The sequence below is a fragment of the Lathyrus oleraceus genome, chromosome 7 (genome assembly GCF_024323335.1).
Source record: "Lathyrus oleraceus cultivar Zhongwan6 chromosome 7, CAAS_Psat_ZW6_1.0, whole genome shotgun sequence".
NCBI lineage: Eukaryota > Viridiplantae > Streptophyta > Magnoliopsida > Fabales > Fabaceae > Lathyrus > Lathyrus oleraceus.
Window position 1 is genome coordinate 289,008,204 of NC_066585.1, and position 25,678 is coordinate 289,033,881.

The following is a 25,678-nucleotide window of genomic DNA, read 5'->3' on the forward strand; positions in this document are numbered from 1 at the left end:
AAAATTACCATTTTCAACTTTTGTAAAGATCTATGGAGTCTTGTCATTTACAGACTACCATTCAATTAAATAAAGTTGAGCTTTTTATCCAATTGTTTCTACTCTTATTTATTCAGCAAAATAGAATTAAATTTTATGGTGATCATTTTGAAATTGAATTTTTAAAATCAAAATCTTGTTTTTATTAAATAATAAAAACAATTACTTTTAAGAGCAATCGATTTCATTTAAGGAATATCAACAACGATCTGAAAACAGGTGAGCCCTAAAATGCAAAGCATAGTTGGTTTTCCCCCAAGCAGTTGGTGTGATCTTTGTTTCTTCCCCAACATCATTTCAACATCTCTAGCTGAGTTTTGTTGGTTCCCCCAGCTGAGTTTATAATTGCCTCCTTTTATTTATAAGTGCATTTTCTCAATGGTTTGCATGGATCCAACACAAGATTTTGATTCCCCTCCGGTCTCCAGTAGATTCCAGTTAGCACCGATTCTTGAGCAATATGTCTGATCCTTTGCAAGATTGTCTCCCATTTGATATGGTGTTGACTTAAAATTCCCCGCAGAGTTGATGGTGTGGATCCTCGGAAGATCTTTCCCTTTTCCCCAGCCAGGGTTGAGCCTTTATGATGGATAGTTTGCGTTCATCCTTTACCTCTCTTTCTCCAGTTGGTCCCCTCCTGTTGAGATTGGCTGAGTTGTTGTATTGATGATTTAGATCGGCGACGTTTGTATCCTTTGTGATCGTTTTGTCAGCATAATCATCATATATACATATACGTTTACATATACATATACGTCCATTATTACATTATTGCATTTTTTGATTCGTTATTTCTCTGATCCTCTGCTATGGTGGTATCCTTCCCCCCGTGCATTTTCGATGTGTCTGTCGTCTTTCAATTGTAGAGTGTCAGCCCCTTAAGTAGAAAGAATTCAACCTTTCTCATTCCCCACTGAGTTATTTCCTCGTGGATGATTATTATTTCAGTTTCCTCCCCAGTTCATTATCTGGATGGAACCACTCCCCCTGAGTTATATCCTCATTGGGTTGAGTCTTTGATTGATCTTTTCTTTCTAGATCTTTCCTAGATAGATGCTTTTGGGTCTCTTGAGAGTTTGTTACCCAATAACTGGTAATATTCTTCTCAATTTGTGAGTATTTTACTTTTGCCCAATACCCGGTAAAGGTAATCTATTTCCTTTTTCTCCCCAGCGGATTCATTTTCATGTTTCCCTGGGAAGTCTATCCTTGATATGTTCATCCTAACCGATGACAGATATTTTCTTCCCCTGATTTGAGTCTATCCTCGATATGTTCATCTTAACCAATGAAGGATATTATTGTTTTGGTGTTCTACCCAGTAAAAGGTAGTTGTAATCCATATTTTCCCAAAGGGTTAATCCTTGATATGTTCATCCTGACCGATGACGGGTTTCCTCCATTTTTTGGTCGTCTGCCCGATAGCTGGTAGTTGTAAATCCTATTTCCCCTTTTGCGGAGTCTATCCTTGATATGTTCATCCTAACCGGTGACGGATATTCTCTCCTTTGGTATTCTATCCAGTAGTTGATAAATATGATTTTCTCCCCTCAAAGTCTATCCTTGACATGTTCACTTTAACCGGTGATGGATATTATCTTCGGTATTCTATCCAGTATCCGATAGATATAATTCCTACTTTTTCCGGTAGTCTATCCTTGATATGTTCATCTTAATCGATGACGGATATTCTTCCCTTTGAGTCTATCCTTGATATGTTCACTTTAATCATTGGCGGATATTCTCTTTCTTTGGTCTTCTGCCCAGTACCCGGTAGTTGTAAACCCAATTTGTCTTTTCCCCGGCAGGTTATTCTTACCCAGTAACTGGTAATGAATACCCCTCCGGGTTGCCCTCGACGAGTCATCCTTGATATGTTTACCCTAACCGGTAACAAATGTCCTCTCTGACAGATTTTGTTATCTCCTTACCCAATAAACGGTAGTAGATAATATACTTCTGATACTCCTGTGTTGAAGTTCATTTCTTCCCTAGTTGAGTTTGAGTGCGTATTTCCTCAGTGAAATCGTTGTCCCCTATTTGGATAGAGTATTTTCAGTTTTGTCCTGATTTACACGTTACCCCGACAGATTTTTCCTTTATCCCCGACTAAGTCTTTCCATTGATTTATTTTCATGGAATCTCCCGTGTCCCCCAGCAGTTTTTAAGTCGTAGCCTGGCCTACAGACAACTTTTTATTCTCTAGAGTCTCTGTCTCCCCAATGAGTTTTCCTTATGGAATGCATTATGCTCCTATGGACTTTCGGTCTCTCTAGATTCTTTTCCTTTGTGGCATTATCTTCCCCACAAAGATTATTTTTAGCAGTCATATCATATGCATCATAAGGTCTCTTAGGGACCAAAATTTATTTCTATATGTTGTTATTTAAGTCCATTCTACTAAGTCGATACGAAGATTTTAACCTTCATCTCCTTAGATAGAACGTCCTTAAATAGGGGCACCTGTAAGACCCCAATTTGGACCTTAAGATCCCTCATGCTATCTCATCATATGCATTAGCATTGGGATCACACCTTGGCATTATTCTTATCCCTCATTCATTGGGTTTGCTTTGGGAGAGGTCACCAAGCACTTTAGATTGTATCATACTTTGTTTTTCTTTATTTACTAACCAAAATACTAAAAATATCTCAATGTATAGTTTGTTGCTTTTGTAGGTAGTGTGTATGCTCACATATGCTCTATCAAGCTAATACCTAGGGTTTAAGACCCTCAATGCAAGGATATCAATCAATAATTGGTTTAAATTGGGTCTAAGTATCATATATGGATCCCCGTGATCTTCACATATCATTTTGATCAAGAATTCATCAAGAGTTTGAAGCTTGTTTGCCTTGGAAGCCTAATTCATCTGGGTATCTTGTGTAACTTCTTCAACATGTTTTTTCAAAAATTGATCAAATATATCAAGGTATACTTCAAATTACATTATCTCACACATATATGATCCTCCATGAGTCCCGAAAGTCAAGATAATATCACGCTAGCGAGTTGGTTCATGATGGTTGACCAGAGAAAGTCAACTCATCAAAAATGGGGTTCCCTGGAGCCTATCTCCTACAATTTTTGTCATATTAAAATGATTCCAAGAGAAATGTTACTCTAAATGACATTCCAAATAACTTTCATATTGAGGTCAAGAGTTAGTTTTTCATGGAAAGTCATTCTTTATGGTGAAAGATTATAGGTCATTTTGTCTAAACCCTGGTTTGGAGGTCAACTTCCCAAGGCCATAACTTGCTCAATTTTTATGATATGAAATCCATTCAAATTTAATGATCCATTTCAATATGTCTACTTCAACTTTCATGCTTATAGGACGTTAAAATTCAACTTGCAAATGCATGTGCCAATAGGAAACATTATAGATCATTTTTGGCCAATACCATTGAACAAGTGATTTTCCTTAACTTCTAAAATGCATAACTCGTTCATGTCAAATCCAAATGAGGTCAAATTTGTGACCAAATTTAATATGTTTGAAAGAGCTACAACTTTAATGAAGGAACGTTTCTCATTTGAAGTCCATAGAAAAAGTTATTTAAAGTGGAAGAAATGAACATTTGACTTGGGACATAGAAATATTTTAAACATGTTTGATTTCCCAAACTTCCACCTCAAACTTCATCATGATCCAAAATTCAAATAAAAATGTGATCAACATGAAAGTTGTTCCCCTTGACCTCACCTTTCCAAAAAATCCAAGATCATCTCATTTGGATTAAAATTGAGGGACTTGCGCATGGGTGTAAGTTAAGGTATCATTTGGATAATTTCATATACATTAGCACGAGCTTCTAACATGAATTCAGCATGAAGTACATTGGATTATGGATAAGAATACATCATTTCATGGGCCTAATGCACGCCTATGCATCCATGCAAGGGAGAATTTGAAAATTTGTCAAATTTGGAAGTGTGAAAATATCATTCACATTGGATATAAATAGGACCCTTGATGATCAGAATTGGGATCCCTCTTGCCCAAGCGACCCTCTCTTCCCCCAAACCCCATTGAAAGGATTTTGAAGACATGGCTTCTCAAGTATTTTGATGAAGACAACGATGCACGTATAGGGTAAATCATCAAAGAATGGATCAAGACTTCAATAGAGCAAATTCACACAAAGTTTCAATCATACATAGCTCAAAGTCGCTCGAGAAATTGATCACAAAGGTATTAGAATTTAATCTTAGTTAATGTTTATATATAAAGTGTTCAATTGATTATTGCATGCATAAAATGATATGGACACTTAGAATTTATTTCAAAATGGTTACAACTTTTAAAAGTTCCCAATTTTTCCTTTTTTCAATAGTGGTATCCGGTTAACACTTTTGGGGTAACCGGTTAACCCGAAACAAAATTCAATTTCTGGGCAGATTTTGTTAGCATGTAACCGGTTAACACTTTCATGGTAACCGGTTACACAGTTTAAAATTTTAATTTTTCTTAACGTTACAATTAATGTAACCGGTTAACACAATTTGGGTAACCGGGTACTACTGGGAATTTTCGTAGAAAAATTGCAACTTTTCATATTTTTAATTCATGCTTCTTCTCTATGAACCATGGTATCCATTGGTTGTTTGCACCTGTTTAAAGAGGTTCATAGAAGGATATTTAAACTAAAATTTTTCAGATTGCAAATCACCTCCTTAAAAATTATTTTTCACAATCTTTCTTTGTTTACTATTTTCAAAGATAAGTGTCCAAAATTCATATGCATCATTTGAACACTTCTATAAACATTGTAAGATTGATTATTCCAAAAGGAGAAGATCAATCCTTTGATTGATGTGCAGATATTTCCAGATTATTCAAACTTCCATTTAAATTATACACTTGTTGTTCTTCACATCTTAACTTTTCCAGCATTAGTGGAATTAAGATAGTGAGTGTTTTATCCTTACTTGTTTGATAGTAAGAGGTGCATAGGAAAGGATTGTTCTCTTATCACTAAGAAGGTTTCCTTGTTGTTTAGAAACAAGAGAGTCACTTTGAGAGGATTGTTATCATAAGTGGACTTTGTTGGAAATCCAAGAGTTTGTTCTTGGTGGTCTTTGTTGGTCATTGTACAAGTCCAAACAAATAGTGGAAATCTCTTTCTTGTTGGAAAGGGGACTAGATGTACCTTCGGATTGTGAAGGGAACCAGGATAAATCTCCGTGTCATTATTTTTCTGCACTTTACCACTTTCCTAAACACCATTATAAACCAGAAAAATAATCCTTACAACAAGAAAATTTCAAGGTTTCTAATTCACCCCCCCCCCTCTTAGACTGATTTCAGACTTACAATTGGCATCAGAGCAGGTTATAGGTAACCTGTTCCTAGACGATCCAAAATGGCTTCCGCAAATGAGAATCTAGTCTTCAAAGATGGTGGTAGCAATAACAAGCCTCCACTATTCTGTGGTGAATACTTTGACTTCTGGAAAACTCAGATGAAGGCTCATTTAGAAGCACAAGGAGAAGAAATATGGGATGTTATCCAAAATGGTCATTTTGTTCCTACAACGGTTGTTAACGGCGTTGGTTCATCAAAGCCTAAAACTTCATGGGATGATGATGATAAGAAGAAGGTCCTCTATGATAAAAAGGCAATAAATCTTCTTCAAAGTTCACTCAGCATGGATGAATTCTTTCGCATTTCGGCATGCACAACGGCAAAACAAATATGGGATACCTTGTTAGAAACTCATGAAGGAATTGCCGAAGTTAAAAGGTCAAGATTAAATACCTTGAGTCAAGAATACGAGTTGTTCAGAATGCAGCCCGGAGAATCCATCCTTGACTTGCAGAAAAGATTTGTGCACTTGACAAATCATCTAAAAGCTCTAGGTAAGACTTTAAGTAATGATGAATTGAATCTTAAAGTGCTTAGATCTTTAACCATGGAATGGCAACCAAAAGTGACGGCAATATCAGAAAAGAAAAGTCTATCCACAATGACTTCCGCTACATTGTTTGGAAAACTTCAAGAATATGAGACGGAACTTGGAAGACTTGAAAAACATGAGAATGAAGATAAGAAGTCCAAAAGCATCGCTCTGAAAGTTGACTCCAAAGATGTTGAGAAAGAAGACAATTCGGAGGAGGATGAAAACTTCTTGTTACTTGTTAAAAGGCTAGGCAAATTTTTCGGTAAGAATGACAAACCATCCTTCTATGCGAAATGAAAGAAACACTTCAAGAAAAGAGAAGCTTTCACTTCAATGCAAGAGGTAACATGTTATGAATGTGGTAAGTAAGGCCACATAAAACCAGATTGTCCTCAACTACCTAAGAAAAGTGGATTCAAAAGCAAGAAGGAGAACAAGTACAAAAAGGCTTATGTCGCATGGGAAGATAACGAAATAAGCTCGTCATCCGACTCATATAGTGATGAAAGTGCAAACCTAGCATTAATGGCCTCACACCATTCCGATGATGAAGTAAATGAGGTTAGTAATGACTTTTCGCTTTTTTATAATGATGTGCAAGGTGCCATAGATGAATTATTAAATGAATGCAAAATTTTGTATAAAACTATATCATCTCAAAAGAAACAAATCTCAGTTTTGGAAGAGAAAATTGAAAAAGGTTTTGAAGTTGAAAAAGAAAAGATGATTAGTGATCAAAAACAAAATTTTGTATGCAATAAATGTGAGTCACTTTCTTTTCAAATTGTCCAACTAAAAAGAGTTCTTGAAAGATACGAAAAAGGACAAATTGGATTGAAGGGTGTACTTAGCCAACAAAGATATTCAAATGATAAAAGTGGGCTTGGTTACTCAAAGTTTTCAAAACCAAGCTCAAACAAGACAATCTTTGTTAAGGCAAGTGACCAACCAATCCAAGAGAAAGTGAACAAACCTAAAATAGTTCATCATTATCCTAAAAAGAAAAACCTTGTTAAGAAGAAGTCTTATCCTTCTAGGTATAGAAGTAATTTTGAACCAACATGCTTTTATTGTGGTATTAAAAGCCATACACCTAATGCTTGCTATATTAGAAACTTTAGTGTTGCTAATGGGCATTACGTATGGGTAAAGAAAGACACTAATTATGAAGGACCCAAAATAACTTGGGTACCTAACAAAACTTAATCTGTTTTGTAGGCTTGCTTGGAATCCACATCAAACTTATGGTATCTCGATAGTGGGTGTTCCAAGCATATGACGGGAGACATCAACAAATTTTCAAATCTAAAGCTTAAAGCCAAGGGTTTTGTTACATATGGAGATAACAACAAAGGAAAGATTCTTGGAAAAGGCATTGTTGGTGCACCACCTTTCACATCCATTGAAGATGTTCTTTATGTCGAAGGACTAAATCACAATCTTTTTAGTATTAGCCAACTATGTGACAAGGGCTTCAAGATCAAGTTCACTAAAGATGAGTGCTTGATAGAAGACGAAGTCACACATGAGGTTAAACTAAAAGGTAAATGCCTTAACAATATTTTTATGATTTCCCTTAATGACTTGTCTTTGAAGGTAAAGTGTCTCATGGCAAACAACAACGATTCATGGCTTTGGCACAAAAGATTCGCACATATTCATATGGAACATTTGAATAAGTTGATCAAGCATGACCTCGTCATTGGTTTGCCCAAGATGAAGTTTATCAAAGATAGACTTTGTGATGCGTGCCAAAAGGGGAAACAACATAAATCAACTTTCAAATCCAAAAATGTAGTAACCACTTCAAGGCCATTACAACTGCTGCACATGGACTTATTCGGTCCATCAAGAACAAGGAGCTTCAGAGGTAATATTTATGCCTTAGTCATTGTTGATGGTTTCTCTAGATACACTTGGACTCTCTTTTTAGTGCAGAAAAATGACTCATTCAAAGCATTTAAGAAGTATGCAAAGAAAATCCAAAGTGAGAAGTCACTAACCATTTCCTCCATAAGAAGCGACTGTCGCATCGCGCGAAAAACCGGCGGGAAAAGAAAGAACAACAGAGCCGCCACCGTGCGTTATTTATCCCAAAAGAGGGAAAGGAAACGCTCAGAGTAAACCTGGGAAAAGACATGGTCTCGCGACCAAAGAGAATGGGTTCGGGAGTCGGTTATGCGAAGGGAAGGTGTTAGCACCCCTACGCATCCGTTGTACTCTACGGGATCCACGCACACTAGAAAGGAAAATTGGTTGCTAAACACTGCTCAAATATTCACACACACTGGCTGAAAGAAACGCAAGAAACTGACTGAAACTGACTCGGCAGGATACCGCATCCTGGGCCTACTTAGTCTATCAGGCATAGACATCAGAGTCGAAGTAGTTCGGACTGGGGGAAACGACACATGCTCGCTAGGATATCGCATCCTATGCATACGTATCTTCTCGGACGAGAGAAGAATCAGAGCATTCGTAGCTCGGCTGACACGCGCACAAACAAACACAGGCAAAGGCAAACGTGGAGCCCGACTGCCAATCACTGGACTTATGTCAGCATCCGAACCAAAACACACTCAAGAAGGCAAACATGGAGCCCAAATGCCAATCACTGGACTTACATTGACATCCGAACCTAAACACACGCACACTGGAACCCAAATGCCACTCGATGGACTTACATCAGCTTCCAAGCACACAACAAACACAACAGGTTGATAGGGAGTCGGGGACTCAGCCTATAACTGTCAAACACGCACAAACAAGACAGACAGCAAATGCTAAGGAGTCAGGGACTCGAGCCTAGCAAAGGTCAGACAACTCACACAAAAAGAAAAAGGGCGCCCGGAGAGATCAGCTCAATCTCCTGCCTACATACTTCATCTGGTATGAAGATCAGGGCGATGTAGTTCCCCTACGCAGGGATAAAGGACTAGCCTAACCAGATAACAGAGGGAGACACAACTAGGGAGACTACGACTCGAGCCTAGATGTTATCATGCAAATCAACCCTAAGTTATGGTTTCTAGCTAAATGGCACAAGGGCCAACCTATCCTAAGCATGGCTCACACAAGAAGCAAGCCACACACACACTTAACTTGCACAGGAAGCAAGCCAAGCAAAACCTAACTTGCACAGGAAGCAAGTCTAAACTAATCCTAACTTGCACAGGAAGCAAGTCAAACAATCCTATCTTGCACAGGAAGCAAGTCAAACTATCCTAACTTGCACAGGAAGCAAGTCAAACTATCCTAACTTGCACAGGAAGCAAGTCAAACAATCCTACAAGCACAGATAGCACACGCTATACACAAACAAGTGGCTCAAACAAGGGTTAGGTTTTAGTCAAGGGGTCATATCAACCTCAACAAACAAACCTCTGGAACTGGGTGAATGTTGCTCTTAACCTTGCCATTGAGGGGCTAAGGTGAAGCAGATGAAAGGATGAAGTGAGGATGAGACCTCACAGCTCTTATCCCTGGCCTGGGAGAGCTCAAGACAAGAATGTGTGGGTTCAGAAAGTGGGAACCCTTCTACACATTAAAACTGACTCAACCGTACAATTGTACAAGATCTTGGGTTTGTATCTGCAATGCATCAACACAGTGGTGTGAGCAAAGCGGATGACACACTGAATAGTGGGGGATAGATTGCATATCCCTACCTTCCACCAATTGCCTCTTCACTTAGGAGGACTTTGACTCTATGCAAGGACAAAAGTAAACAGTCACAAACATTGCCTCTTAAGGAGGGCTTCAGACAGTTGCCTGGCCAAGTAACAGGCCAGGTCTTCCAGACTACATGAAGTGAAAGAGACATACCTCAATGCAAATTGCTTATACAAGCAAAGAAAAGCAAAAAGTTCACAAGGAACTAAGCAACTAAAGCACCTGAAACAGTCAAGCAGATGTTAGTATACAACTTCAAACAAAACAAACAGAAACAGACAACAACAGTCCATTAGAGGCACATGGATGTGCAAGGCACAAGGCTTAAGGCATGTGAGCCAAGCCATCTACAAAACAAGGAGGTTAGACAACAATATTCAAGCAAGCTCAGTCAAAAGAATTGGTCTCAATGGCCATTTGATGGTCAACCTGAAATCACAAACTCAAAGGTGAGTAACAGGACCACTAGGGCTAGCCTAGGGTCAAAAGTGAATGAGAAAGTCCAAACAGCAAGGGGTAAGTATCCAAAATCATGTTCAAACAATTAGGAAACAAAACCAATTGGGTTCACATTCATATCAATCATCATCATCATTTCATGAACCATTTAGGTCAAAACATGGCAAACAGAAGCTCATAGAAGTCAACAGCAAGACTTGCATCAAAAGCAATCTAAACATTTTCCAAAAATCACAAAATAAATCATGATCAAACCTAATACATAGCATGGTAAGCATGTCAAATTTCATCCCATTTAGACAAGTGGAAGGCAGTCAATGAAAATCAGAAAGTCAAAGCAAATTTGAACATGCTCAATGAAGTCAACCAATCATGCATCAACTTAGAAAAATCATAAGTCAAGAATGGTGTATGATAAATGAATGGGATCAAAACCATGGCAAAGAGGAGGATGTCTAGTTATCTCATGCAAAATTTCATGTTCATCCAATAAAGTATGAGAATTTCACAAATGAAATGGGAACAAGTGTCACACAAGGTCAACATTTGACTAGGCAGGGAAGGAAAATCTCAAACAAATGGAAAATGCCACAAATAATTCCAAGAAAATTCACATGTAAACTAGACATACAAGAGTAGGCTCATGCAAAAAATCAAGTCATTTGGAGGTCAAGAAGCATGGCAATGAAAATCATGAAGTTGGTCATCAATGGTGTGACACAAATTGTCACACCCTAATTCAAAAAATCATATCTTACAAACCACACATGATAAATTCACAAACTTTATACCAAAATCACCATGAACGTGTCTAGTTTAAGCACAAAATATTTGGGAGCCATTGGATAAAGCATCATCATTTCACAAATGTTTTGGCAAGGTGTACAAAATTTGGTCACATGTTACAAACCCTAAGGCCATTTAAAAACCACTCATCCAAAAATTCTGGAAAAATTATGATAAAAAAAGTAGAGATCATGATGAACACAACACAAAAAATCCCATTCAATTTGGATCAAAAATGAGCAAGTTATGAATTTTGGAAGATTGGTAATCAAAGTGAAGAAATTAATTGAATTAATATGGAGAAAATGGCATTTTGGTAATATTCTGATTCACTTATCCAAACACTGCCGTTTTGGCCCTGAAAATAAAATGTTTTCATTGGCCAGTGGGGAATGGCACAGTAACACGTGAGAGAAAACAGTTCTGGGCAAAGCATTTGAAAAAATAGGGTTTTCTACTGCACTGTTCATTATCAATGATGAACAAAAATCCCAGAAATGGGAATCAAATGTACCATCACGATCAGCACACAACACACAGTCCAAATCCATTCATGGTTTTCATTAAAACAAGCTATAACTCATGAATCGAGCAAGAAAAGAATCAATCATCAAACTTCAAACCAACATATCTTTAAAAATATCTAACCATTTTCAAAACCACAAATACTGTCAGGCTCAGCAACAAGAGACCTATCTAAAACATGTAGCAATTTGACAAAAGGGGAGGGTCGAATCCATACCTATTTTTGAAGGGCAGTGGTGATCCTGGTGTTATTTGTTGTTATTGAATTGCAACAGTTGCTCAATGGCCCTCCTGATGATGAATGGATGAAAGATCCTCTTGACTTGTGGAGGCTTTCAATGTTCAACTTTGATGTTTTTTGGACATGAAGTTGAAAGATGCAAAGGTGCAATTTGAGAGGAATGATTGACTTCCACTGTGTATGGCTGCTATTTGGACAGTGAATGATGTTCAAAAGTGCATTTTGATGTTTGTTAGTGATAAGGCAATATTGGTTCTTTTTGAATTTTGGAAGTTTTTACTGTTCTTGAAGCAATGTTCCAGTCAGTTTTTGAATGAGTGTAGCTCAATGATTTGTGGTTTGTTGGTTGCAAGTTTCATGACAGGAAGTGTTGTGTATGGATGATGAGGACATGTTGCAGGGCTAACCTTGGTTCTTGCAGGGTTTTGGTGTTCTTATGTTGGACAGGGAATTTTGAGATGCAAAGCCAATAGCTAGGTCAAGTTTGAGAGAGTGCATACTGCTAGCAATTGGTTTGTGTTGGTGAGGTTTTGGTGCTGTTTAGGAGATGGTGTTTTTTCAATCTGCTGTCAGAAGCATGGCAAGGTTGGTTTGTTGTGTTTGTAAGGTTTTGAAGGTGCAGTGTAGGGTTGGACTGGCTTGTGGCAAGGTTTGGAATGAATGCAATGCAGGGTGTAATGTGTGAATCAGTGCAAGATGATGCTAGGGTTGGTTTTGTTGGTCTGCTACTGCAGGAAATGTTGGTTTTGTTATCCTGCTGTTTGGATGTTGCTAGCAGGTTTTGAAAAAATGCAAGTGCCAAGTGTTTGTGGTTTTTGCTAGGAAATGGTGAGGAAATGCTTGTCAAGCCCAGCTCAGGTTATTATGTTTGGACAGAAGAATGTAAAATGGCCAAGGCAAAAGTTAATGCAGTCTTAGGGTGAGGGAGTGTATGTATTTGGTTGTATTGGCAAGGCTAGGTCAAGTTGGTTGTGGTAGGCTGCCATGACAGAAAATGTTGGAGGATATGGTTTGAGCAATTGCCAAGGGTTGTTCTTGCTGCAGACAGGTTTTTGTTTTAGAAGAGAAATGCCAAGGGTTTGTGGTAATGAGTGTAAGGTGGTTGCATTGGCAAGGCAGGTTTTCCTTTTTTACCCTATGCTGTTGGATACTGCAGGGTTTTCAAAAATGGTCCAATGGCCAAGTGAGGTTTTAAGTGAAAGAACATGGTTGGTCATGTGCTTGTTGGTTGCAGATTTTAAAACACAAAGCAAGGCCAAATGGATGCAGTTAGGAGGAGTGGCCTTTTTGCTGCAAAATATGTTGGATTTTGATGAATTTGAATTGGTGAGCAAAGTTGCTGTTGATGGTTTTCTAAGTGACAGGAAAATAGTGGAAATGAAGTTGTGTTAATGCAGGGCCAAACTGTATTCAAAGATGGCAGAGAAATCTGATGCAGGAGGTTTTTGTTTTGCTGTTCCTTCTGCTGTTGGCCATTAGCAGGATTTAATTCTTTTTTGAAGTTTTTGACAGCTTTTGGTTAAAAATGGCCCCCAAGATCCTTTCCTACAGAATGAAGTCTTTTTGTTATGCAGCCTATAGCCTTCAAAATGACAGCCAAAAAGCATCCCTAAAACCTGCTATGGTACAAGTATGGTTCCTAGAGGTATGGTTGACAACTTTGTAAAATGCAAGCAAGATGATCCTTTAGAAAAAGTGAATCAAGTTCTGTCCTTTTTGCTGTCAAAATGGCTGCCAATTGTGTTCAAAAATGACAGAAAAACATGATGAACTCTGCTGTCTTGTGGTCAAAGCAAAGGCTCATGGATGTGGTTGTAGAAGCATGGTGAACACATGTACTTTTGCCCAATTTTTAGCAACTAAGCATGGCCTTCTATTGTTGTTGGTTTTGGCTGCAAGATAAGGTCTCAAATGACAGAAAAAATGCTGCATAATGCTGTTCTTCTAAGGTACAAGGCAAGGCATGGTGGAAGCATAGACAAGTATGGTGAAATTGTACCTTTCTTACAATTCAAGCAACCAAGCAATGGCCTTATGTACTGCATATTTTGACTTTGCAAACACATTCTAAATGACATTTATGAGCTGTTCCAATTGGCCAAATGTTGGAAAAATGTTTAAATCAAAAAGTCAACTCTTGGTCAAACTTACATTTAAATGAAAAAGGTCAAAATATGCCATTTTGATTGGTGAAGTTTTGGCACATGAAATTTATATTTTTGGAAAGAGGGGATCAAATGTGACTTGTAGGAAAAAACCCCACCAAAATTGGCCAAACGGTTTGGGAGATATGGCCCTTTGAAGTTCAAGATTTTCTGAAATCGATTCGATCATAACTTGCCAACCACACATGGGAATTGAGAGTTCTAGGACTTTTTGGAAATGGGAGAACAAGATCTTCAATTTTCATGTTGGGCAAAAATTCATTTGAGGCTTGTATCAAAATGTAAGTTTGAGGATCAAGACTTTCCATTTTTAGTAAGTTTCAGTTACAGGCCCAGTTTCCATTTTGGGAAATTCATGATCTGGCTTCAAATTCTTCCATGATGGTGTTTGGCATGATATATGATGACTATTTGGACATGAATGAACTCTCACAAACCAATTCCAATCATCAAATCACTGATTAAATGGACAGTTGACCAACAGTTGACTTTTAGGGTTTCTGACTGATTGTGCATTGACTGATGACTTCCAAACCCTAATTCCTTGAGAACTTGACTTCAAATGATGTCTCAAGTTGTATGGACTCTTGATTATTGACCATGGTGCCCAAATTCCACAAGAATGACCACCATCCACTGCTTTGACTGACAGTTGACCTTTTTTAGGGTTTTTGACTGTCTGGGCATGAACTGCTGACCTCTGAGCCCTTAACCCTTGACCAAAATACTTCAAATAGACCTCCAAGTCATGTGAACTTGTTGGACAAACCCCAAGGCCTTGATTTAATGAGAAATTCTTTTGCTTGCTTGGTTGACTGATCAGGAGATTAGTTTGACCTAATTCTTGATTGCTTGCTCTTGAGGCAACTGAGGGACAATGCAAATGCTATGCAATGGACCATGATATGCTATGACCTAATATGAAAATGTATGTATAATGATAGGTGCAAATTTGAGGTGCTACAGCTGCCCCTATTCAATCAGCTGGGAACCCGAATGGATGAGAGCTACGGCTGTCAGACTTTCAGGGTAAACAGGGATTGAATACCAAGAACCGTAGAATTTGCACAATACAGGGATCCACCAATGGAAACGTCCATTGGGATTTGATATTTATTACTGGGTATTTTGTTTTTGGTTTTGTTTTCAAAGGGTACGGCTACATCCAGACATCACAACGACGGTGAATGGGAAAAGAAATCACAACTAGATGCCAACGGACAACTAGGAAAAACTCGACGTTTATCGGGACCAACGGAGAGGTAACCAAACATTAATGAATGACTGGAAGAGATACAACCATACGCCAACGGACGAAATGGGAAAAACTCAACGTTTACCAAGACCAACGGAGAGGTAACCAACTGGGGACGACCAGGAAAAACTCGACGTTTATCGAAACCAACGGAGAGGTAACCAACTGGGGACGACCAGGAAAAACTCGACGTTTATCGAAACCAACGGAGAGGTAACCAGACATTAATGAATGACTGGGGGACTCGACCAGACATCAACGGATGAATGGGAGAAAACTCGACGTTTACAGACATCGAAAGATGATGTTTACAGACACCAAAAGGATCGACCAGACATTTACAGATGAATGGGAATACTCGACGTTTACAGACATCGAAAGATGATGTTTACAGACACCAAAAAGATCGACCAGACATTTACAGATGAATGGGAATACTCGACGTTTACAGACATCGAAAGATGATGTTTACAGACACCAAAAAGATCGACCAGACATTTACAGATGAATGGGAATAAGAGAAACACAACCAGACGTCGACGGACGACTGGGAAAAACTCGACGTTTATCGAAACCAACGGAGAGGTAAATCCACATGGGGAGGGTACAACTAGACATCACCGGATAACTAGGAAAAACTCGACGTTTATCGACACCAACGGAGAGGAGGAAACTCTACTGGGGAGAGTGAACACAACCAAATCATCAACGGATGATCGGGAAAAACTCGACGTTTATCGACACCAACGGAGAGGAGAATACTTCACTTGGGAAGGAGGACACAACCAAATCGTCAACGGATGATCGGGAAAAACTCGACGTTTATCGACACCAACGGAGAGGAGGAAACTCTACTGGGGAGAGTGAACACAACCAAATCATCAACGGATGATCGGGAAAAACTCGACGTTTATCGACACCAACGGAGAGGAGGAAACTCTACTGGGGAGAGTGAACACAACCAAATCATCAACGGATGATCGGGAAAAACTCGACGTTTATCGACACCAACGGAGAGGAGGAAACTCTACTGGGGAGAGTGAACACAACCAAATCATCAACGGATGATCGGGAAAAACTCGACGTTTATCGACACCAACGGAGAGGAGGAAACTCTACTGGGGAGAGTGAACACAACCAAATCATCAACGGATGATCGGGAAAAACTCGACGTTTATCGACACCAACGGAGAGGAGGAAACTCTACTGGGGAGAGTGAACACAACCAAATCATCAACGGATGATCGGGAAAAACTCGACGTTTATCGACACCAACGGAGAGGAGGAAACTCTACTGGGGAGAGTGAACACAACCAAATCATCAACGGATGATCGGGAAAAACTCGACGTTTATCGACACCAACGGAGAGGAGGAAACTCTATTGGGGAGAGTGAACACAACCAAATCATCAACGGATGATCGGGAAAAACTCGACGTTTATCGACACCAACGGAGAGGAGGATACTTCACTTGGGAAGGAGGACACAACCAAATCATCAACGGATGATTGGGAAAAACTCGACGTTTATCGACACCAACGGAGAGGAGAATACTTCTTCGGTCTGAATACCGGAAAATTGGCCTTGTGCCATGAGTACATCGACCTGATCGTCGGAAACTCCTTCGGTCTAAATACCGGAAAATTGGCCTTGTGCCATGAGTACATCGACCTGATCGTCGGAAACTCCTTCGGTCTGAATACCGGAAAATTGGCCTTGTGCCATGAGTACATCGACCTGATCGTCGGAAACTCCTTCGGTCTGAATACCGGAAAATTGGCCTTGTGCCATGAGTACATCGACCTGATCGTCGGAAACTCCTTCGGTCTGAATACCGGAAAATTGGCCTCGTGCCATGAGTACATCGACCTGATCGTCGGAAACTCCTTCGGTCTGAATACCGGGAAAACATAAGACATATTATCTATAGCCATCAAAACGTAGATAATACACTCGCATGGAAGATTATCCATAACCGGGTTGTAGGTTGTTAAATGAATAATCGACCGAAAAGAAAGGCATCTGGGTACCAGACTAGGTATGCAAAAGATGACCAATCAAAAGGGGGTAAAGCTGCTTACTCGGAGCAAGTATCCAAAAAGGAAGTGAAGACCCAATGGGGACAATACTGCTTGATCAAAGCAAGTATCCAAAGGGGACAAGACCATTAATACCACAAAGAGAGGATTACATCTACCGGTTTGTAGGCAGAAAACCACGGAAAAGTAACCAGTCATCGATAGGATGAGCACAAACGGTTAACTTCAACAAGGGGTGAAAGTGGGATTTTACAACTACCGAATAGTAGGTAGAAAACCACAAAGATAGGACTTACAACTACCGGGTTGTGGGTAGAGGCCAACAAATTCCGCTGAGGATGAAATGAATGAGTGCCGGTTAGTGAGCGACTATTCATTTATGCCCCAGGGCAGCACAAGAGATAGTCAACAAGGAGCCAATTTAGGATCGATCCAAAAAGGCAGACTGAAACAAGACTCATCCTAATGAGGAAAGAACTCAATAGGGAAAACCCATCCCAATGTGTGTTGGGAGGGAACGGAAGCAACCGTCATCCACGAGGATGTACCTCAGTGGGGAAATGGCAGGAAAAGATTGACACTTTCTGCTTAAGGGGTAGACTCTACATGGAGAGATCAGACACACCCATATTTGCTTAAGGAAAAAGACCCAAGCTGGCAAGACACTAACAATTGGGGAGTAACACTGCTGGGGATACCCGCTCAACTGAGGAATCACTTGTTAGGAAAACACCAACCTCTCAACCATGCTGATGAACCCAATTCTGAAGCCGATCCAATGGCGCGATGCTAAACTCTTTCCAACAACCCAAACTCGGCTGGTCACCACGGCCTAGGGCTAATGGATATGCTTGCAATGTTGATGCATGAGTCTTTTCTTGCTTTACACAATGCCCCATGATTATGGAAATGCTATGCACTAATGATGCGATATGCTATGCTTATCTAAATGATGAATGCATAAACGCACGTCTCCTTCAGAGACAACACCGGGGAACTCCAGGAACTGTGCTGGGGATCCTATAACCATGTCAACTTCCATTCTGCTGGGGAAAGATAAACCTTGCTGGGGAGAAACCATCAACACAACCTCTGCTGTGAAGACAACTTCAGACTTGGAAACAGTCACAACCCCGCTGGGGATACAGATATCAGTCTACTACAGAAACCCGTCCAATCCACTGGTAGGATGAACTCTGCTGGAGAAATAAGTACTACTCCACTAGGGACGACCCAACCAATCCATATGTAGGAGAATCACTGCTGGAGATGTATTTCATGAGACCCGCTCCACTCGGGGAACTTGCTGAGGAAAAACCAACACCATTCTGCTGAGGAGAACGATCCTGGCGGAGAGAACAACCATAGTGGTGAGAGTAACAACTCTGTTGAGGATGATAACACGTTATATCATACTGGAGATGAATTCCCACAAACCTGCTTAGGATAAGCACTCACGGCCATACTGGAGATAATAGCATCACGAAACCAATTGTTGGGGAACACACCAACAGTCTACTGATAAACTCCACTAGGGGACTCCCGGGGAAAATAACTGCCAGGCGCTCAGCGGGGATTCTCAACTGGGGAAATCTGTAAGCACAGGCCTGCTGGGGAGAAGCAATCCTTAGATCTGTTGGGGAAAGAAGGTACTGTCCACAGGTATCTCTGCAGGGGAAATAACTCTGATAGCTTCAATACCGGTTTGGGCCGGGACGTGATAACCTTCAGGCTTGCTGAGGAGACAACGATCTCGAATCTGCCAGGGAGATCACACTCTCAATCCTCTGGGGAGATACAACTTGTTTGACACGGATGTCGGTCAACTCGTCGGACACTGGTATCCATCATCCACTCATGGTGTTGACTTTCCACTTTTAAGAACTCCCAGACTCTTCTGGACTTTTCTGCTCCATCATCTTGTATTTCCAATCTCGTCCGTACTCCACGGGGATCGAACTCCTGGTATTCATACAAACTTTCCAACCATCAGACTTTGAAGAGTCTTCTTGATTAACTTTCCAGGACCGTCGTCGTAATCCTTCACTGCTTTTCCACCGTTCAACTATCCCTTGCCCGTGATTCGGCTCTGCAGGGATCGTTAGATAAAAGAACGTGCCCCAGGTATGCCCCATGATAAGGCTCAAACATCACTCTACTGGGGATGCCCCACGATAGGGCTAATAGGGACTTGGAGGGAGAATCTGTACTGCCGGGAACGTGAAGATGAACAACTTCAAACAACACTGCATCGGGCAACTTCACTGAGGAGAGACCATACGAGGTTCTGCAGGACAAAGATACAGTCATGCTCGAGATACGAACAATTGTCTTACCTGTTGGTAATCATACCACCCCCGGGAGAGCACTGTGGGTCTCCTAAGTATTCTTTCCATCATTGTGAATGTTCACTTTGTTTAAGAACAATTTTGAAAAATTTGTTTATTTTGAAAACAATGATACTTTATCAATTAAAACATGCAAAACGTTTGTCGAGTTGAAACAAATAAGAATGCAAATAATTGGATAAAAGCTCAAATTGATGTGATGGAATGGTAGTCTGCAAAGGGCGAGACTCCATGGATCTGTACGAGTTTGAAATTGGCGATATATATTGGAGAGGGCTACATTGAACATAATGACCTTTCCTCTACCATTCTGAATTTTCGATGTATTCAGGGCTTCAGTCGACGACGAATCGAGAATCCCTGACGGATGACAGATGTACAACACAGTCTTGTCAAGATGCAGTTACTTGCCAAATCCCTAATTTTGCCTAGATTGCCCCAGTGTGAGGTGTTCAATCTAGCGGGATGCAAATTCTCTTTTTTTTTTTTTTTTTTTTTTAATGTCTCTAACTTTTGCCTGGATCGCCCTTTCGGGTTTTCAATCCACCGAGACGCTCCTTTTTGCCTAAGTCGCCCTTTGGGGTGTTCGACTTATCGAGCTTTTGCTTTTTTTTGTTTTTGTTTTAGGCGAAGTATTTCTTGACTGCATCGGAGTTCACAGGGCGAGTGAACTTCTTCATCCATTGTAGTAAGTGTCAGAACACTGCCTGAAGAGGCTCTTTTGACAACATATGGACATTCATAGCTTGGGGGTTCACTTGCCCCTGGAATCGGGTACAAAAGACAAGACTTTCTTGAGCACAAGGTTCCTCGGAACACACGAGGCTTGATCTTCTTGTCGAATGCTTTCTTCACTCTCTGCTGATATGACTGACCATGACACATGGCAGTTGATCTCTTTGATTTTGATTGAACTCAGCATCAGTCAACTTGGGACTTTGAGGGTGCTTTTGTTCTTTTGTTTCTTTCTTTCTTTTTCTTTCTTTTGATTTCTTTTGATTTTGATTGACTTCTTTTTTTTTGATTTTGCACCCTCCTTTTTTTTTGATGCCCCAGTTGGCTGTTCTGCTGATTCTCGAGCTGCAGCTGAGTGATCTTCTTTTCTTGCTCAAGAGGTCGGGAAATCTCGTCAGGAATCCCTTCAACATCATCTTCGTCCGCTTCGAATACAGGGAATTCAAAATTGGGAGATGACGTCCGATCATTATGTTCAATGGGTTTGAGAAACAACCTGCATAAAGATTTGATATGAAAAGCTCTTTGAAAATCAAACAAGACAATCGTTATGCAGATGAAAAGACTGCTTTTATTCCTGTTTTTAAAGGTTTTTTGTGATCACCAATTTCATGCAAAAAGCGAAAAGGGAAAACAATTGGAAAAACAAATGTTTTAACATGAATTATTTGAATGAAAATATCATTGCACAAAATGCTGCCAACAATGTCATCACTTCTTCTTTTGGCATGGGAGAAGGGTTTTTAAACAAAGTGATTATTACTCTGACTTATGAACAACTGTAGGAAAGCCCAAAGTGACCCAATTGTGGCAGACACCACCAGGAATGGTGAAATTGTTCAAATCCCCTGCGTCCTCTTCCAAGATAGCAGCATCCTCTTCTTCAAGTTGATCGTCATGGATGAATCCTCCACTCTTGAACAGACCTTGCTCATTGCATGCCCCAGAATAGTAGCCAATGCCAGCCCGGGATCGGTTAACCAGGAATAAATCCATCAACAGTACAAAGTCTGGCAAATATCTCTCTGAGTTCACAATTCTCTTGCTCAGGATGATCCATCAATCTGGCAGAGATGGCTCTGGTATAATACCGGCAAAGCGCGTCTTCAAAATAAATGAAGATCGCAGGGTCAGACCACAGGACAGGAGACCGGAACAGAACCTGCTGATGCAAATGATGCATGAGGTGTTTATGCATATGCTTGTTTTTATTTCAAAGGAACTCGAGGGTTTTATTTGCAAACTTTGAAATATTTAGCATTTTGATCATATATGAGAATATCTCCTCAGATATATCAGGTGAAAAAATTTTCCCGGTTTTTTCATGTTTTGAAATTTTTTGCAAATAAACTCCTTTGAGTTCCTTGAAAATTTTCTTTTTTTGATTTTTTTTTCTGATTTTTTTCATTGCGTTTCTTTTGAAAAATAAATATGCTATGATGCACATGATGCAGACTGGACTGGCTGGTTGTGCAAACTCTGACTAGGTCGAAGCTTCAGTCAAGATCAGAACATAAATCCAACTTATGGTCAAACTGATCACACTGTTGTCTGAACTAGAGTCACCAACAGAACCAAAGTCACCAACGGTACCTGTAATGAATAACCCTTCCCACTCACGGGCGTAGTCTAGGCCAGGGTAAAGCTGAGAGAAACGCAGCATAAATAACCTTTCGCAGAATATCATCCTGTGCACACCCGATGTATGCACCGATAATATCCCACCAGGGTCTGAACTGCTCGTGATATCAATGTTCCGCTAAGTGGCGCCATACCACCCGCTTCCCACGAATCACTCTATTCCTAGGTTTCCTAGATTTTCACTCATGGTCTGGGTATTGGACCTTTTACCTCAAGTAACTCCCACCCCAAACAGAGAAACACAGACAGCACAGCAGATGAATAATGAATGTGAATGAATGCAAACATAAGTGCAAACATAAATGCAAACAATAAATAAATGAATGCAATAAATAACAGCAAAAGCAACCAAACCCTAACCTAGAGAGCGCTAGGAGAGACTCGCTCAGGGAAGATGGACCAGCACAGGTCAACTTCTCTTATGTCCCCAGCAGAGTCGCCAGCTGTCGCATCGCGCGAAAAACCGGCGGGAAAAGAAAGAACAACAGAGCCGCCACCGTGCGTTATTTATCCCAAAAGAGGGAAAGGAAACGCTCAGAGTAAACCTGGGAAAAGACATGGTCTCGCGACCAAAGAGAATGGGTTCGGGAGTCGGTTATGCGAAGGGAAGGTGTTAGCACCCCTACGCATCCGTAGTACTCTACGGGATCCACGCACACTAGAAAGGAAAATTGGTTGCTAAACACTGCTCAAATATTCACACACACTGGCTGAAAGAAACGCAAGAAACTGACTGAAACTGACTCGGCAGGATACCGCATCCTGGGCCTACTTAGTCTATCAGGCATAGACATCAGAGTCGAAGTAGTTCGGACTGGGGGAAACGACACATGCTCGCTAGGATATCGCATCCTATGCATACGTATCTTCTCGGACGAGAGAAGAATCAGAGCATTCGTAGCTCGGCTGACACGCGCACAAACAAACACAGGCAAAGGCAAACGTGGAGCCCGACTGCCAATCACTGGACTTATGTCAGCATCCGAACCAAAACACACTCAAGAAGGCAAACATGGAGCCCAAATGCCAATCACTGGACTTACATTGACATCCGAACCTAAACACACGCACACTGGAACCCAAATGCCACTCGATGGACTTACATCAGCTTCCAAGCACACAACAAACACAACAGGTTGATAGGGAGTCGGGGACTCAGCCTATAACTGTCAAACACGCACAAACAAGACAGACAGCAAATGCTAAGGAGTCAGGGACTCGAGCCTAGCAAAGGTCAGACAACTCACACAAAAAGAAAAAGGGCGCCCGGAGAGATCAGCTCAATCTCCTGCCTACATACTTCATCTGGTATGAAGATCAGGGCGATGTAGTTCCCCTACGCAGGGATAAAGGACTAGCCTAACCAGATAACAGAGGGAGACACAACTAGGGAGACTACGACTCGAGCCTAGATGTTATCATGCAAATCAACCCTAAGTTATGGTTTCTAGCTAAATGGCACAAGGGCCAACCTATCCTAAGCATGGCTCACCAAGAAGCAAGCCACACACACACTTAACTTGCACAGGAAGCAAGCCAAGCAAAACCTAACTTGCACAGGAAGCAAGTCTAAACTAATCCTAACTTGCACAGGAAGCAAGTCAAACAATCCTATCTTGCACAGGAAGCAAGTCAAACTATCCTAACTTGCACAGGAAGCAAGTCAAACTATCCTAACTTGCACAGGAAGCAAGTCAAACAATCCTACAAGCACAGATAGCACACGCTATACACAAACAAGTGGCTCAAACAAGGGTTAGGTTTTAGTCAAGGGGTCATATCAACCTCAACAAACAAACCTCTGGAACTGGGTGAATGTTGCTCTTAACCTTGCCATTGAGGGGCTAAGGTGAAGCAGATGAAAGGATGAAGTGAGGATGAGACCTCACAGCTCTTATCCCTGGCCTGGGAGAGCTCAAGACAAGAATGTGTGGGTTCAGAAAGTGGGAACCCTTCTACACATTAAAACTGACTCAACCGTACAATTGTACAAGATCTTGGGTTTGTATCTGCAATGCATCAACACAGTGGTGTGAGCAAAGCGGATGACACACTGAATAGTGGGGGATAGATTGCATATCCCTACCTTCCACCAATTGCCTCTTCACTTAGGAGGACTTTGACTCTATGCAAGGACAAAAGTAAACAGTCACAAACATTGCCTCTTAAGGAGGGCTTCAGACAGTTGCCTGGCCAAGTAACAGGCCAGGTCTTCCAGACTACATGAAGTGAAAGAGACATACCTCAATGCAAATTGCTTATACAAGCAAAGCAAAGCAAAAAGTTCACAAGGAACTAAGCAACTAAAGCACCTGAAACAGTCAAGCAGATGTTAGTATACAACTTCAAACAAAACAAACAGAAACAGACAACAACAATCCATTAGAGGCACATGGATGTGCAAGGCACAAGGCTTAAGGCATGTGAGCCAAGCCATCTACAAAACAAGGAGGTTAGACAACAATATTCAAGCAAGCTCAGTCAAAAGAATTGGTCTCAATGGCCATTTGATGGTCAACCTGAAATCACAAACTCAAAGGTGAGTAACAGGACCACTAGGGCTAGCCTAGGGTCAAAAGTGAATGAGAAAGTCCAAACAGCAAGGGGTAAGTATCCAAAATCATGTTCAAACAATTAGGAAACAAAACCAATTGGGTTCACATTCATATCAATTATCATCATCATTTCATGAACCATTTAGGTCAAAACATGGCAAACAGAAGCTCATAGAAGTCAACAGCAAGACTTGCATCAAAAGCAATCTAAACATTTTCCAAAAATCACCAAATAAATCATGATCAAACCTAATACATAGCATGGTAAGCATGTCAAATTTCATCCCATTTAGACAAGTGGAAGGCAGTCAATGAAAATCAGAAAGTCAAAGCAAATTTGAACATGCTCAATGAAGTCAACCAATCATGCATCAACTTAGAAAAATCATAAGTCAAGAATGGTGTATGATAAATGAATGGGATCAAAACCATGGCAAAGAGGAGGATGTCTAGTTATCTCATGCAAAATTTCATGTTCATCCAATAAAGTATGAGAATTTCACAAATGAAATGGGAACAAGTGTCACACAAGGTCAACATTTGACTAGGAAGGGAAGGAAAATCTCAAACAAATGGAAAATGCCACAAATAATTCCAAGAAAATTCACATGTGAACTAGACATACAAGAGTAGGCTCATGCAAAAAATCAAGTCATTTGGAGGTCAAGAAGCATGGCAATGAAAATCATGAAGTTGGTCATCAATGGTGTGACACAAATTGTCACACCCTAATTCAAAAAATCATATCTTACAAACCACACATGATAAATTCACAAACTTTATACCAAAATCACCATGAATGTGTCTAGTTTAAGCACAAAAAATTTGGGAGCCATTGGATAAAGCATCATCATTTCACAAATGTTTTGGCAAGGTGTACAAAATTTGGTCACATGTTACAAACCCTAAGGCCATTTAAAAACCACTCATCCAAAAATTCTGGAAAAATTATGATAAAAACAGTAGAGATCATGATGAACACAACACAAAAAATCCCATTCAATTTGGATCAAAAATGAGTAAGTTATGAATTTTGGAAGATTGGTAATCAAAGTGAAGAAATTAATTGAATTAATATGGAGAAAATGGCATTTTGGTAATATTCTGATTCACTTATCCAAACACTGCCGTTTTGGCCCTGAAAATAAAATGTTTTCATTGGCCAGTGGGGAATGGCACAGTAACACGTGAGAGAAAACAGTTCTGGGCAAAGCATTTGAAAAAATAGGGTTTTCTACTGCACTGTTCATTATCAATGATGAACAAAAATCCCAGAAATGGGAATCAAATGTACCATCACGATCAGCACAC

At 40.3% G+C, this 25,678-nt stretch overlaps 1 protein-coding gene across 1 annotated transcript; it reads left to right on the forward strand.

The window, feature by feature from the left end:
- Positions 1 to 5,409: 5,409 nt before the first annotated feature.
- On the forward strand, positions 5,410 to 7,625 carry LOC127103484 (uncharacterized). The gene is made up of 4 exons (XM_051040736.1): positions 5,410 to 6,208; positions 6,332 to 7,092; positions 7,165 to 7,489; positions 7,543 to 7,625. Exons 1-4 carry the CDS (start codon positions 5,410 to 5,412, stop codon positions 7,623 to 7,625), a joined length of 1,968 nt encoding a protein of 655 aa, XP_050896693.1.
- Positions 7,626 to 25,678: the final 18,053 nt, after the last annotated feature.